The following is a 17,274-nucleotide window of genomic DNA, read 5'->3' on the forward strand; positions in this document are numbered from 1 at the left end:
CGGAGGATAAGTTCATCCGAGTCACCAGCCTCAGAAATCGCAGGTTAACAGCAGCTCAGATTAGAGACCAGGTCAATGCCACACAGAGTTCTAGCAGCAGACACATCTCTAGAACAACTGTTAAGAGGAGACTGTGTGAATCAGGCCTTCATGGTAGAATATCTGCTAGGAAACCACTGCTAAGGACAGGCAACAAGCAGAAGAGACTTGTTTGGGCTAAAGAACACAAGGAATGGACATAAGACCAGTGGAAATCTGTGCTTTGGTCTGATGAGTCCAAAATTGAGATCTTTGGTTCCAACCACCATGTCTTTGTGCGACGCAGAAAAGGTAGAACAGATGGACTTTACATGCCTGGTTCCCACCGTGAAGCATGGAGGAGGAGGTGTGATGGTGTGGGGGTGCTTTGCTGGTGACACTGTTGGGGATTTATTCAAAATTGAAGGCATACTGAACCAGCATGGCTACCACAGCAGCGGCATGCTATTTCATCCGATTTGCGTTTAGTTGGACCATCATTTATTTTTCAACAGGACAATGACCCCAAACACACCTCCAGACTGTGTAAGGGCTATTTGACCATGAAGGAGAGTGATGGGGTGCTGCGCCAGATGCACCTGGCCTCCACAGTCATCGGACCTGAACCCAATCGAGATGGTTTGGGGTGAGCTGGACCGCAGAGTGAATGCAAAAGGGCCAACAAGTGCTAAGAATCTCTGGGAACTCCTTCAAGACTGTTGGAAGACCATTTCAGGTGACTACCTCTTGAAGCTCATCAAGAGAATGCCAAGAGTGTGCAAAGCAGTAAGCAAAGCAAAAGGTGGCTACTTTGAAGAACCTAGAATATGACATTTTCAGTTGTTTCACACTTTTTTGTTTTGTATATAATTCCACATGTGTTAATTCATAGTTTTGATGCCTTCAGTGTGAATCTACAATTTTCATAGTCATGAAAATAAAGAAAACTCTTTTTGAATGAGAAGGTGTGTCCAAACTTTTGGTCTGTACTGTGTATGTGTATATATATGTGTGTGTGTATATATATATATATATATATATATATATATATATATATACATAAATACAGACACACACACACATATGTATATATTTGTACTGCAGTGTATCTATCTATTGGGGTAGTCCCGCAGTGTGTGTGTATGGACATTTACATTGTATCGTATGTTTCGCCCTATAAGACGCACCGGCCCATAAGATGCACCTAGGTTTTAGAGGGGAACCATAAGAAAAATATATTTTCCATTACACCTCAGATCAGACCTCAGCTAACAGCCCCAATCACACCCCCAATGTTAATAAGACCCCAACAAGTCAGGTGAATGACCCCCAATCAGACCTCATATCAGCCCCCAGCTGCACCCATTGCCTCTCATATTGGCCCCCAGCAGCCCCCCTTGGCTCTCATGTTGCCCCCCATGGCTCTCATTTTGCCCCCCTTGGCTCTCATTTTGCCCCCCTTGGCTCTCATGTTGCCCCCCCTTGGCTCTCATGTTGCCCCCCTTGGCTCTCATGTTGCCCCCCTTGGCTCTCATGTTGCCCCCCTTGGCTCTCATGTTGCCCCCCCTTGGCTCTCATGTTGCCCCCCTTGGCTCTCATGTTGTCCCCCTTGCCTCTCATGTTGCCCCCCTTGCCTCTCATGTTGCCCCCCTTGCCTCTCATGTTGCCCCCCTTGCCTCTCATGTTGCCCCCCTTGCCTCTCATGTTGCCCCCCTTGCCTCTCATGTTGCCCCCATTGCCTCTCATGTTGCCCCCATTGCCTCTCATGTTGCCCCCATTGCCTCTTATATTGCCCCCAGTGCCTCATGTTTAATAATAAAATAAATAAACCACTTACCTCTCCTGCTCCTGGACGCCGCCGCGCCTCTCCTCCAGTGCCCTCTGTCTTCCGGCTGTGCTGTGAAGGTCACGCTGTGCGCAGCCGAGGACCAAGGAAGCGGTGAGTACAATGACTTCACCGCTTCCCAGTCCCCCGATACTAATGAGCGCTTCCATAATGGATAGGACTGTTCAATTAGGGGCCGGATGATCCGTTCAAAATGAGGAACGCACACGGCTGGTATCCATGTTTTGTTTATCCATCTATGAGCCCTAAGGCTTAATTGACATCTCCATTGGTGGAAATGTCTCAAATCGATGCTAAATTTGCATAATTGATGTCCAGGATCAGTTTTATTTTTTAGGATCAGTTTATTTTATTTTATTTTTTTCCTATTCATTTGATGGATCAGAAGAACAGAAAAATAAACAGTTATCTCATCTGAGCCTAATATGGGATCTGTGTAAGAATTTAGCATGAAAGTCTGCTACTCAATAATATATACAAGGCTGTATTTGGAGCTGGCCTAACAGTTTGCTGACCTCGCCTACTTGACTTTGCCACGCCTTCTGTCAGTTTGGCTCCACCTACAATATGGGGCCACTTTTACCTTTTTTCCAGGGCCACTTTGAGTTCCCAATCTACTCCTGGTCCAGGACGTTAACAAATTGTACTCTTATCTAGGGTTGTCACGATAGCAAAATTTTGATTAGATTTCGATACCATAAAAGTATTGCGATACTCAATACCACGCAAAAAAAATAAAGTACAAAAAAAGCTGCGTGCATTCTATATTTTATGGAATGTCTGGCCCAAAATCGAACAGTCCTATCCTATTTTTTGGGGGGACAAGGTGAGTAAAAAAATTTGTGAATTGCGCCGTTTTTAGGTGGTTAACTGCTGCTGATCGCAGCTCCCAGTCATAGAGGCCGGATGCCGACTATATGATTCTGCCGCCTGGCACCCACCTCCTGTATCTGTATTAAACGTTAATTATCTTCATTGGTGGCGGAGTGGCCATAGTCCCTCCCCTCCTCCGCCCCTCTCTCCTCTCATTGGTGGCAGCAGCACGGGGGGGGGGGGAGGGATGAACTGACTGCTTCCTTCTTCCCTATGTTGCTAAGGGAACATGGCGTGCGCTGATAATTTGATACCCGATGCAACCCTACTCTTGACCCAGACCAGATAATAAACATATCATCGATATACTTCAAAAACATTGTTTCCCCTGAATCCTTGTAAACCAACTTGGTATTTTTTGCCCAAGCGTCACAAATCCATTAAGTGTCGTCCCCCTAGCTGTCTTGTGACTTGGATAGGTTCCAGCCGCTTTCCAAATATTTAGATTGGCTATTATGTCCTATGCTGAAAAGCATGCCCTCCTACTTAAAAGACACCAATGCCTTTTTGAGGGCTCTGGATGGATTTGTCTGGCAGAACGATTTCAAGTTAACCTTCATAGATGTAGAAAGCCTCCATGCATTCCACTTGATTCAGAGGTGAAGGTAGTGTGTGATACATTAAAAATACAGGTAAAAGTGATGCTTATTTGGCATTTGTGGAGGAGGCTGTTGCATTTGTCCTGTCCAACAATACATTCAGGTTTGGGGATCAGTGGTATCTCCAGACTAGGAATGGGACGGCCATGGATACTCCAGTATCTGGCTGTTTTTGAAGATAGATACAATCCATTTATCGAGTACATACTGTAAAAATGTTTTTGAGGTATAACGATGAAATGGTTATTGTTTGGTCTGGGTCATAAGAACACTTTGATAACTTCCTGGACTATCTAAACAAAGGAAACGAGATGAATAAGAAATGTATATCTAAGACTGGAGATAAGAGTAATACGTTTCTACAAACCGGATTCCCAAAAAGTTGGGACACTAAACAAATTGTGAATAAAAACTGAATGCAATGATGTGGAGATGGCAAATGTCAATATTTTATTTGTAATAGAACGTAGATGACAGATCAAACGTTTAATCCGAGTAAATGTATCATTTTAAAGGAAAAATACGTTGATTCAAATTTTCACGGTGTCAACAAATCCCCAAAAGGTTGGGACAAGTAGCAATAAGAAGCTGGAAAAAGTAAATTTGAGCATACCGAAGAGCTGGAAGACCAATTAACACTAATTAGGTCAATTGGCAACATGATTGGGGATAAAAAGTAGCTTCTCAGAGTGGCAGTGTCTCTCAGAAGCCAAGTTGGGTAGAGGATCACCAATTCCCACAATGTTGCGCAGAAAGATAGTGGAGCAATATCAGAAACGTGTTACCCAGCGAAAAATTGCAAACACTTTGCATCTATCATCATCAACTGTGCATAACATCATCCGAAGATTCAGAGAATCTTGAACAATCTTTGTGCGTAAGGGTTAAGGCCGTAAAACCATACTGGATGCCAATGATCTCCGGGCCCTTAAACGACACTGCACCACAAACAGGAATGCTACTGTATAGAAATCACAGAATGGGCTCAGGAATACTTCCAGAAACCATTGTCAGTGAACACAATCCACTGTGCCATCCGCCGTTGCCAGCTGAAACTCTACAGTGCAAAGAAGAAGCCATTTCTAAGCAAGATCCACAAGCTCAGGCGTTTTCACTGGGCCAGGGATCATTTAAAATGGAGTGTGGCAAAATGGAAGACTGTTCTGTGGTCAGACGAGTCACGATTCGAAGTTCTTTTTGGAAATCTGGGACGCCATGTCATCCGGACCAAAGAGGACAAGGACAACCCAAGTTATTATCAACGCTCAGTTCAGAAGCCTGCATCTCTGATGGTATGGGGTTGCATGAGTGCGTGTGGCATGGGCAGTTTGCATGTCTGGAAAGGCACCATCAATGCAGAAAAATATATTCAGGTTCTAGAACAACATATGCTCCCATCCAGACGTCATCTCTTTCAGGGAAGACCCTGCATTTTTCAACAAGATAATGCCAGACCACATTCTGCATCAATCACAACATCATGGCTGAGTAGGAGAAGGATCCGGGTACTGAAATGGCCAGTCTGCAGTCCAGATCTTTCACCTATAGAGAACATTTGGCGCATCATAAAGAGGAAGGTGCAACAAAGAAGGCCCAAGACGATTGAACAGTTAGAGGCCTGTATTAGACAAGAATGGGAGAGCATTCCTATTTCTAAACTTGAGAAACTGGTCTCCTCGGTCCCCAGACGTCTGTTGAGTGTTGTAAGAAGAAGGGGAGATGCCACACAGTGGTGAAATGGCCTTGTCCCAACTTTTTGGGGATTTGTTGACACCATGAAATTCAGATTCAACATATTTTTTCCCTTAAAATGGTACATTTTCTCAGTTTAAACTTTTGTTCCGTGATTTATGTTCTATTCTGAATAAAATATTAGAAGTTGGCACCTCCACATCATTGCATTCAGTTTTTATTCACGATTTGTATAGTGTCCCAACTTTTTGGGAATCCGGTTTGTAGATGTCCTGGCTACTATGGAAGACGGTCCTATAATAACGAAGGGCTATAGGAAACCCAATGCCACAAACTCACTATTGCATTATAAAAGTGTTCACCCTCCAAGTGTAAACCCAGCAGTCCCCTATGGCCAGTTCATTAGACTATGCAGACTAAATAGTCAAGATACAGATTTTCTTTTTAGATCAAGCTCAAGAACTGAAGGTAAGGTTATTGCAAAGAGGGTACGCTAGGAAAGAACTGGATAAAGCTAAAGACAGGACCAGTAAAATAAAACAGAGATCTACTTTTTGGTCAAAGGAAAAAATAAAGAGAAATCCATAGGTTTGTGTTTTCTTTTAAATACAGCCCTGCAGCGGACATTATACGCAGAGCTTATTTAAAAACTACATATTGAAGCATGATGCGGCTCTAGAGAAAGTCACTGCTCAAAAACCCTTTGAAAGCGTTCAGGAAGAATGTTACCATTAGAAACAAACTAGTCAGAAGGGACTTCTATATTTAAAAAAAGACTGTGTCTTGCGTCATCCATTCCAATTATGAGTGCGGCTCTTGTTCCATCTATAAGTACAATATGCAGACGCGGTTGTTGATGATAGGAGGTATAGAGCTTAAAGTGCAACATTTTCCACACAAAATGTGTAGTGTAAGTTCTAGTCCTTGTGGCCACCTTTAGATAGGAAAGACAATTAGGTGCCTTTTTGACAGAGTCAGGGAACATTTCAATTCAATAAAGACAAGCAGGTGGATAACAGAGATCCCATAGTGTTGAAGTTTTCTGGCATAGAAAGTGTTTAATACTCCCAGAAGAGGAGGAGATCAACAGAGAATTCTACTCCAGAGGGAAGCTGGATTATTAAATTGTAATGCAATGGGAACAGTAGGATTAAATGATAAGAACGACCTCAGCGCATTCTTGTAAGGTATAATAATTGCGCTCGTGTGAATACCGTGCTATTTTTATGTATTATATATGTTCACTTTTTTAATGAAATGAAGTGATGTCAGAGGAAGGTGTATATAATTAAGACCCACCCAGCTTCATATGTGGAGGCCTGTGGAATCGCAGTCAGTGGGAAACGGCCGTCGCCTCTGTTTGGCATCTTGCACTTCAAAGCTCATGTATTTTATGGATTTATGAATAAAGAAAGGATTATTTTATGTTGAGTGCCGTATTGTTTCATCTTTTGAAGATTCTTCTTTCATATGTAGCTGCACAAATTCTGCTGTGTTTCTTTAACTATTTATTAGATATTGCTGCATTTCCAGAAAGTATCAATGTTCTAGAAGATGTGTGTGGAGACGTGAGAACACCGGACAAGCTCATTGACAATGTGAATGACACCAGTGATGGTAGGCACGCATGGCTCTCTCCAATTCTCCCTGGTTTGGTAAGTTACATCCAATGTAAGGAGGCATTATGTTTAGCTCAAAGCATTGGTGTTACTAAAATCAGTCTCTATTAACCCCTTTAAGGAAACCTCTCACCATGAAAATGCATTGTAAGCAGGATTGTTATAAAGCAGGAGGAGCTGATCAGATTGATATATAGTTTTATGGAGAAAGATTTATTATAAACTTGTCTCTTTTATATATATATATATATATATATATATATATATATGAGTTTGTTTGTCTGTGCGTCTGCCTGTCTGTTCTTTATGCTTGACCAAAAGACTGGACCGATCTTCATCAAATTTGGCACACAGGTACATCATGTGTCCTGGAAGGTTTTAGACCTGCATTAGCCAATAGAAGCCTGCTATTCTTTCACTCATAGCCCAACTGCCATCGACACGGTCACATGTCTCTTAACAGCCAGTAGAAGCTCGCAGGCCCTTAGTCTCCACATACACACAGTTTTACTCCAGGTTTCCATAACAACCCAGCCATTTTTCTTCACTGCTGTAGGTCAGTGCGACACTGTAGACTATCATTATAAAAATTGTCGCCCGACACATGTCATCCTGTAGTCCTAGCCTTAAAGGGGAAGGGGGCTGTTGAGTTCACTGTTAAGGGGCCAGGGGCCACTTTTAAAGGGGAAGCTGCTGTGGAGGTCCTTGTTAAGGAAGGTTTAGACCCCTGAGGAGGTTAGTGTTAAGGGGTGGAATGCTATAGAGGTCACTGTTAAAGGGGCAGCTGCTGTGGAGGTCACTGTTAAGAGGGGCAGGGGTAACTATTAAAGGGGCAGCTGCTGTGGAGGTCACTGTTAAGTCAGCAGGGTACTGTGAGGTCACTGTTAAGGGAACGGGGTACTGTGGCAGTCACTGTTAAAGGGATGGGTGCTGTGGAGGTCTCTGTTAAGGGGCAGGGAACAGTGGAGGTCACAGATAAGGGGACTGTTCCCTATGGAGGTCAGTATTAAGGGGCTGGGTGCTATATAGGTCACTGTTAAGAAGGCGGGCCCCTCAGGAGGTCAATGTCAAGGGAGTGGGATGCTGTGAAGGTCAAAGTTAAGGGGATGGACTGCTGTGGAGGTCACATTTTAAGGAGGTGGGGCACTGTGGGGGGGGGCAGTTTTAAGGGGTGAGGGACTGTGGAGTTCACTGTTAAGGTGGCAGGGTACTGTACAGGTCACTGTTATACTGGGGATACTGTTTATCTTTTAACGACACACAGAAACATTAAATTAAATATACACATGTGAAGCTGGGTCCTTCTGCTAGATATATATATACAGTACAGACCAAAAGTTTGGACACACCTTCTCATTCAAAGAGTTTTCTTTATTTCCATGACTAGGAAAATTGTAGATTCACACTGAAGGCCTCAAAACTATGAATTAACACATGTGGAATTATATACATAACAAAAAAGTGTGAAACAACTGAAAATATGTCATATTCTAGGTTCTTCAAAGTAGCCACCTTTTGCTTTGATTACTGCTTTGCATACTCTTGGCATTCTCTTGATGAGCTTCAAGAGGTAGTCACCTGAAATGGTTTTCACTTCACAGGTGTGCCCTGTCAGGTTTAATAAGTGGGATTTCTTGCCTTATAAATGGGGTTGGGACCATCAGTTGCATTGTGGAGAAGTCAGGTGGATACACAGCTGATAGTCCTACTGAATAAACTGTTAGAATTTGTATTATGGCAAGAAAAAAGCAGCTAAGTAAAGAAAAACGAATGGCCATCATTATTTTAAGAAATAAAGGTCATTCAGTCCGAAAAATTGGGAAAACTTTGAAAGTGTCCCCAAGTGCAGTCACAAAAACCATCAAGCGCTACAAAGAAACTGGCTCACATGCGGACCGCCCCAGGAAAGGAAGACCAAGAGTCACCTCTGCTGCGGAGGATAAGTTCATCCGAGTCACCAGCCTCAGAAATCGCAGGTTAACAGCAGCTCAGATTAGAGACCAGGTCAATGCCACACAGAGTTCTAGCAGCAGACACATCTCTAGAACAACTGTTAAGAGGAGACTGTGTGAATCAGGCCTTCATGGTAGAATATCTGCTAGGAAACCACTGCTAAGGACAAGGCAACAAGCAGAAGAGACTTGTTTGGGCTAAAGAACACAAGGAATAGGACATTAGATCAGTGGAAATCTGTGCTTTGGTCTGATGAGTCCAAATTTGAGATCTTTGGTTCCAACCACCGTGCCTTTGTGCGACGCAGAAAAGGTGAACGGATGGACTCTACATGCCTGGTTCCCACCGTGAAAAATGGAGGAGGAGGTGTGATGGTGTGGGGGTGCTTTGCTGGTGACACTGTTGGGGATTTATTCAAAATTGAAGGCATACTGAACCAGCATGGCTACCACAGCATCTTGCAGCGGCATGCTATTCCATCCGGTTTGCGTTTAGTTGGACCATCATTTATTTTTCAACAGGACAATGACCCCAAACACACCTCCAGGCTGTGTAAGGGCTATTTGACCATGAAGGAGAGTGATGGGGTGCTGCGCCAGATGACCTGGCCTCCACAGTCACTGGACCTGAACCCAATCGAGATGGTTTAGGGTGAGCTGGACCGCAGAGTGAAGGCAAAAGGGCCAACAAGTGATAAGCATCTCTGGGAACTCCTTCAAGACCATTTCGGGTGACTACCTCTTGAAGCTCATCAACTGAATGCCAAGAGTGTGCAAAGCAGTAATCAAAGCAAAAGGTGGCTACTTTGAAGAACCTAGAATATGACATATTTTCAGTTGTTTCACACTTTTTTGTTTTGTATATAATTCCACATGTGTTAATTCATAGTTTTGATGCCTTCAGTGTGAATCTACAATTTTCATAGTCATAAAAATAAAGAAAACTCTTTGAATGAGAAGGAAGGTGTGTCCAAACTTTTGGTCTGTACTGATATAGTATATGAAATCCGGCAGCACTCACTTTAGAGGTTATCAGGTGCAAGTGTCTCGCCTTTGACCATAGGCTTGTATATTCAAGGAAAAATCAACGCAGCACTATTTTTGTGTCACATGTGTGAATAAAGACACAGCGTTTTTTTTACAAGAAGAGTGCTGGTTTTATATATATATATATATATATATATATATATATATATATATGAGTTTCTGTCTGCCGGTCTGTTCTTTATGTGTAACTTAACGACTGGACCGATCTGCACCAAATTTGGCACACAGGTACATCAATTGTCCGGGAATGTTTTAGACCAGGTCTCAACTCTCTAGGACCTACCGTTTCTGAGATGTTCCCAAAAAAAAATGCTAATATGACATCACATGACCTGCATTAGCCAGTAGAAGCCTGCAGGTCTTTCTCCTCATATCCCAACTGCCATGCACATGGTCACATGACCATTATCAGCCAATAGAAGCTAGCAAGTCGTTCAGTTTCGACATGCACACAGTTCCACACACTAGGTTTCCATAACAACCTAGCCATTTTTCTTCACTGCTATAGGTAACCTTTAAAGGGGCAGGTCGCTGTGGATGACACTTTAATGGGAGCGGCGTGCTGTGGATGTCAAAGTTAACAGGGCAGACAGCTGTGGAGATCACAGTTAAGGGGATGGTGTGCTATGGAGCTCAGTGTTAAGGGGCAGGGTGCTGTAGAGGTCACTGTTAATGGGGTGAGTTATTGTGAAAATCACTGTAAAGGAGATGGGGTAATGTGGAGGTCACCAATAAATAGGCGGCCGCTGTGGAGGTTACTGTTAAAGTGATAGGTGCTGTGGAGCTCACTGTTATGGGGCAGCGGACTGTTGAGGTCCCTTTTAAAGGGGCAGCCGCTGTGGGGGTCACTTTTAAGGCAGCGGGTACTGTGGAGGTCACTAATAAAGAGGTGGCCGCTGTGGAGGTCACTGTTAAAGGGGCGTTCACTAGTGGATGTTACTGCTAAGGGGGAAGGCCACTGTTTAGGTCACTGTTAAAGGGACTGGCACTGTGGAGGTTACTGTTAGTGAGTTAGGGGACTGTGGAGGTCACTATTAAAGGGGCAGCAGCTCTGGAGGTCACTGTTAAGAGAGCAGGTTACTGTGGCAGCCACTGTTAAAAGGTGGTCCGCTGTGGAAGTCACTGTTAAAGGTACGGGCGCTGTGGATATTACTGTTAAGGGGGCAGGCTGCTGTGGAGGTCACTGTTAAAGGGGCGGACTGTGTGGAGGACACTGTTAAGAGGGTGGGTGCATTGTAGATCACTGTTATAAGGGTGGGATGCTGTGGAGGTTACTGTTAAAGGGGCAGTTGCTGTGGGGGGGGGTCACTGTTAAGGGAGCGGGGTACTGTGGCAGTAACTGTTAAAGGGGAGGGAACTGTGGAGGTCTCTGTTAAGGGGGCAGGGAACGATGGAGGTCACAGTTAAGGGTACGGTCTGCTATGGAGGTTAGTATTAAGGGGTGAGGTGCTGTAGTGGTCACTTTTAAGGGGGTGGTGTGTTTTGAAGGTCACATCTTAAGGGAACAGAGCTCTGTGGAGGTCACTGTTAAAGGGATGGGTTATTGTGAAAATCACTCTTCAGGAGATGGGGTACTGTGGAGATCACTAATAAAGAGGCATCCATTGTGGAGGTCACTGTTACAGGGGCGAGCGCTTTGGATGTTACTGTTAAGGGTGCAAGCTGCTGTGGAGGTCACTGTTAAAGGGGCGGGCACTGTGGAGGTAACTGTTAAGGGGCAGAGGACTGTGGAGGCCACTATTAAAGGGGCAGCTGCTGTCGAAGTCACTCTTAAGGCAGCGGGGAACTCTGGAGGTCATTGTTAAGAGAGCAGGGTACTGTGGAAGCCACTGTTAAAGGGGTGGGGTGCTGTAGAGGTCACTGTGATGGAGAACACTATGGATATCTTTTAACCTCACACACAATCTAGTAATTTATACATTTAAATTCCTGCTCATTCTGGGCTCTGGAGTCCAGGAGGTGGTCCTATTAGTGATTGACAGCTATCTTTGTATACACAGTCATAGATGGAAAGATGTTAATCACTGATAGGACCGCCTCCTGGACTGCAAAACCCAGAATGAGCGGGAATTTAAATAAATAAATTACTAGCTTTATTGAAGTATTTCCCATAAAACTATACAGTGGTCCCTCAAGATACAATGGCCTCAGGATACAATATTTTCAGCATACAATGGTCTTTTCTTACCCATCATAAGTTGAAACTAGACTCAACATACAATGCCTCAGACTCAGATCCAAGCAATCACCACTTCTCTGGCGAAATAGTTGTATTAGTTGCTAGTTAGCAGATATTCCTGACTGTTATTTGTAAGGACTTGATTAATCTGTCTTCAGTTATCTGCTTATTGTTCTTAAATCTTCATTTTCTCTGATCTTGGATGACATTTTGGGGCTTTGGAACCGATTACTCAACTTACAATGGTTTCAATATACAATGGTCATCCTGGAACCAATTAATATTGTAACTTAAGGGATCCACTGTATATCAATCTGCTCAGCTCCTCCTGCTTCATAACATGCTGCCTGCAGATTATACGGCATTCATGGTGACAGGTTCCCTTTAAGGATGCGGCCACCCAGGAGACCGCCATAGTTGTCGCCCCCAGCAGAGGGGAGCAGCTGTTGAGCTGCTCATACACTGAGCCTGAAGTACAACAGCCTGCCCCCAATGCAGTGCCCGTTGCATTTAAAGTTCATTTTTCCAACGCCACAGCTGCCCTTATGAATGTCTGTCGGGAGTTTTTTTCATTTTGGCATTTCAAAAGGCATACCTTCTATTTTTCCAGGGATTTTTTTTTTTTTTTGTGTGTATAGTACGAATTGTATTTTTCCGTGGCACCATTCTGGATGCAAACAACTTGATCAACTTTTAACTCTGGGAACGTTAGGAGCAAAAACAGCAATTCCACCATTGTTTTCTTTATGTTTTTAAAGGAAAATTACCTGTGGTTTGTAATAAAATCAACCAATGGTGGTCCGACATCTTTCATTCCTGTAGTAGAATATCTAAAATTCATATACCTATGGTCTACGAGTACACATCCTGAATTTCAGGCTCTTATAGCAGCGGCTTATTACTTACTTATTCCGGCCGTCAGAAGACACCTTCGTTGGAGCTTTGGGTCAATAAGGCGGATCAAATAATTTTTTGGTCAACATATTTTGAGAGTCGTATACGTATAAGTTCTGGGACTGTTTTTTATTTCCATTTATTATGACATTCATAAATATTGCGCTACTTTTATAGTTTGGTCAGTGCAGGAAAAGTGGCACCAATTTTGTGAACTTTTTTTAATATTTTTATTATTTTTTTTTACATAATGAAACATTTTTAAGGGGAATTTTTTGAAATATTTTATTATATTTTAAAATGTCTTATTTATTTTTTTGCACTTTTTATTTGTCCCAATAGGGACTGACTTTGAAATCTGTTGATATGTTCTATGATACACCGCAACAGTAATTGGAATACAATTAGGCTATGCCCCCTAATTATTCAGCAGTGTAAGGTGGTAAAATCATCGCAGAATCCTTCACTATTTATTATAAAGTATAATTTCTCACAGCATTCTCAAAGTATGTTGGAGAATGAATGTTGTGATTGGAGGCAAGTACAATTTTTATGACTCTGATAAGACAGGCCTTTATGAGACGTGATAAAGGAATAAAAGGAAGTAAAGTCAAATTCCGAAAGTGAACCAAGTGCAGCGCAACGGCCAGGTTTCTATAAAAGTATTTCATGATCTTTGGTTTGACTTTGCACATAGCACTTTCCTATATATCTTGCACACAATATACTGTGGGACATTTGATATTTTCTATAATAAATGTGCAAACAGTATTTAACAGTAAATATCAAATACATTTGAATAAATGTACAAAAAAAGAGGAAACGTTTGGTAGATACGCATTAGAGATGAACGTTTGATGTTTCTCTGAGTAAGCTGTTATTTTATAGGAACCGTTATGCCATAAGACATATGCCATAATATTGCACCCACAGAAGTCTGTAAAGCATTATTGCCATAGCTCCACATGCCTAGGGAATATCTCCAAAATATGTAGACTTACAGACAAGGTCATATTTATAGTTTGGCACTTGAGGTCCGGTGCCTAGGGCGTCACCCTGTGGGAGGATGGCGCCAGAGATAGTTTATATTTTTATAATTTTTTTCTATTTTTCCACTGAGACTCAGGTCTGTGGTAAGCCTCCTTGAGAGGGGGGAAGGTGTTAATGTGTTGTGTGCCAAGAGGTGAGCAGTTGCAGGGTGTAGATTATACAGATGATGTACAGATTACAAGAAGAGTTTTCTAATGATGTGATATACAATCATTATCACCTGAGCTAGTCATTAATTGTTTGGATGTTTTACAAAATATCACAGCTAATAGTGCACTAGTTAAAAAGGTTGTGTGAGATTTTGATATTGATGACCTACCCCCAGAATAGGTCATCAATTGGCAGTGATCCAACACCCAGCAATCCCATGGATCAGCTATTTGAAGAGGCCACGGCCTCTGTGCAGAAATGTGGAAAATTGTAAAGGGGTCGCAGACTTTCAAGCACCACTGTACATGCCGGATCATTAAAATGATGGGGTTTATACATCCTGTGACACCTCCATGTTTCCCTGCATTTTAACGCTCCCAGTCATCTACTGTGAAGGCAACGGAAAGGCTACACCATGAAGTGGTGGAGCTTTGTTGTGTAGATGAAAACCTAAACTTTGGCCTTCATTTTATGAAGCAGCATTGATCCCAGAGGTTGGGTCCAACTGTTGAGTTTTCAGTGTTTTTCAAGGCACAATGACAATGATATGAGTGTGGCTCTACTTGGTACTGTACCTCAGCCCTTGAAGGCTAGGCTGCAATAAACAAGCACAGACACACATTTATGTACGGCACTGAGCCTGGAGAAACAGATACAACTTGTTTATGCTTAGTGCAATTGTCTGTATTATATATGCATACCCCTTTTCATATGTACAGCGCTATGGAATGAATGGCGCTTTAATAATAAATAATAATAATGAGAGATGAGCCCTCTTCATTCTACTCAGATAAATCAAAATTTGTCTTTTTTATATAATAAGTTATTTTCTGTTTTTGAAATTAGGATTTCACTAACTTGGTTCTGCTGTAGTATAGAGTAAAGATTTACCGTAATTAAAAACTTGTCAATATGTAAAGGCTTTTATCTTTTTAATTGATGCAGATTTTATTTCTCATTAGGTTAATCGAATCTATGTTGTTTTTGATCAACCAACCAAAGTGTCTGTGATAAAACTATGGAATTATGCAAAAACACCACTAAGAGGTGTAAAAGAGTTTGCTGTAAGTACAAACTATTTATGGTAATTGAAGTAAAATTCATTTTATTAGTAATTCTAGTAAATCTAAAAATTGTGACTGCAAACTAAAGTATTATGTATTATGCAACACTGCGTTTTTAAAAATGGGAAAGCAAAACCATCCTTACATAATTGTATGTATTATAGTTTTTTGTTTGTTTTTTAAAAAGAACCACTTTGTTCTTGTTTCTTATGTTCTATTTTAGATTCAGAGAATAGGTTTTCAGGCTAGAAGACTTATAGTTCTTTTCTAGCTTAACAAGATTTATTGCACATATGATGTCTTAAAACCAAGAGGTATCCATCACAAATATTGATTTCCGTCAAACTGTAGAATAAAAGATTTACACTTTATCTGCGACTATTAGTGCTTTATAACAGTTCTATTAATTTTCATCTATTCTGATGACATTAAGCCACATGTTTTTTATTGCTTTTAATAAACTGTCACATTGGTGGAATAAATCTAAAGGCAATTGATATTTTATATACCCCAAATATAATAATGCTTTGCAGGATATATAGTGACATGTGTGTGTATATATAAGATAAGAAAAAAATATTTTTCATCACAGCTCAGTTTAGACCCCCATTGTTAATCAGGCCTCACCTAGGGGTGAATTTGAAACTAGGGATCTTTAAGCAGATATTTTTAGAGAAGAGCCTTATCTACTGAGGAAGTCTTCTTCGTTTTTTATCAGCATTTACTTTCATATGAGTCACAGCCTTGCTAATAAAGTGTTTGGTCTGACGCCAAACCTTCAAGAAATCTCTAAAAGAAGAATCTGCAGCAGGCAGACACTGGGAGCAGTGAGAGGGGTACAAGGGTGTTGTCCATAAACAAATAAGAATGGAGAGGATCCGGTAGACTCACTAGAATGGATATTATATGAAAACTGTGCACAAGGTAGCAATTGTACCCAGTTGTCATGTTGGGCAGAGACAAAGTGCCGGACATAGTTCTCTAATATCTGATTGACCCACTTTAGTTGCCCATTGATCTGGGGTTGATACCATGAACAAAAGTCTAATTCAATCTTAAACAGTCAGCAAATTTCCCTCCACAGCTTAGGGGTAAACTGAACTCCACGATCAGAAACTATGTGCAAAGGTAGTCCATGCAACCGGAATATGTGCTCTACAAATAATTTTGCAAGTTTTTTGGCCCAGGGCAATCCGGGTAAAAGGATGAAGTGAGCCATCTTGGAGAACCGGTCCACAACCACCCAGATAGCTGTACGTCTAGCAGAGGGTGGAAGCTCAGTAACACAATCAATGCCAATTTGTTGCCGCGGGGTGTTGGGAATGGGAAGAGGTAACAACAGCCTGGGTGGTTTGGTTCTGAAGATTTTATTCTGAGCACAGACAATGCAGACAGACACGTAATCATGCACTTACGGAAGTGTGGGCCCCCAGTAGAAGCATGATAAAAGTTCTAAAGTCTTGCTAATCCCTGGATGACCAGCCAGTCATGCCTTCAGGGTTGTATACATCTCCTCCTTTTTGCAGGTGGCAGGAAGGTCCTTTCTGGAGGAATGTCATTGACCAGTACAGGAGCCACAGTGATCAGGCAAGCGGGTTTGATAATGTACGGGGGTTCCTTTTGCTGGTCCAAGGAATCAAACGAGCGGGACAGAGCATCTTCCTTGATTTTTTTGTCAGCTGGGCGAAAGTAAAATTCAAATGAGAAGAGTGCCCATCTGGCTTGGCGTGGGTTTAGATGCGCTGTTTGAAGATACATATGATGAGAAGAACTGCCTGGAAAGATCTGGATGATGAAGAATAGGAGCAAAGACAAAGGATTTTTTTTTTAAAGGCAGCATCAGCCTCAGGAGTCCAGGCTCTGGCGTTCATCCCTTTCTAGGTAAGAGCAGAGATCGGGGCATGTGAGAGACGAAAAATTACGAATGAACTGGCAATAAAAATTTGCAAAGCCTAGAAACCGCTGTATGGCGTGAAGACCCAGCGGAACGTGACTTGCCGCCCAGTGCAGTACTACTATGGCTCGCTAATCGGGTAGGTGTAGGAGCTGCGCCCGCCCTATCAGTGACTGCCGGACCCCTGCCACGTGCGCTGTGGGCACCATGCGGTGTGGGCGGCCCCTGCCCCTTCCCTTCCGCTCTTACTTTACCGGTGCGGTGGATGCCCCACTGGACATCGGGGGTCACTAGCTGGTTGCTTTGGAGGGCTTCCTTGCCATGGCCGGACAGCAATACTTGCAGTCATCCTCAGCCCATTGACAAACACAGATCCAAACGGCTGTTCCTGCCGTTC

The 17,274-nt window shown here is 42.5% G+C and overlaps 1 protein-coding gene across 2 annotated transcripts in view; it reads left to right on the plus strand.

The window, feature by feature from the left end:
- LOC122945692 (katanin interacting protein) overlaps positions 1-17,274 on the plus strand; it is a 205,555-nt gene that overhangs the window by 172,627 nt on the left and 15,654 nt on the right. For both annotated transcript variants that reach the window (XM_044304839.1, XM_044304840.1), the window contains 2 exons: positions 6,544-6,683; positions 14,882-14,983. In XM_044304839.1, the coding sequence (XP_044160774.1) occupies positions 6,544-6,683; positions 14,882-14,983 (242 nt within the window). The remainder of the gene's footprint in view (positions 1-6,543; positions 6,684-14,881; positions 14,984-17,274) is intronic.

This window comes from Bufo gargarizans, chromosome 8, assembly GCF_014858855.1.
Source record: "Bufo gargarizans isolate SCDJY-AF-19 chromosome 8, ASM1485885v1, whole genome shotgun sequence".
Classification (NCBI taxonomy): Eukaryota; Metazoa; Chordata; class Amphibia; order Anura; family Bufonidae; genus Bufo; species Bufo gargarizans.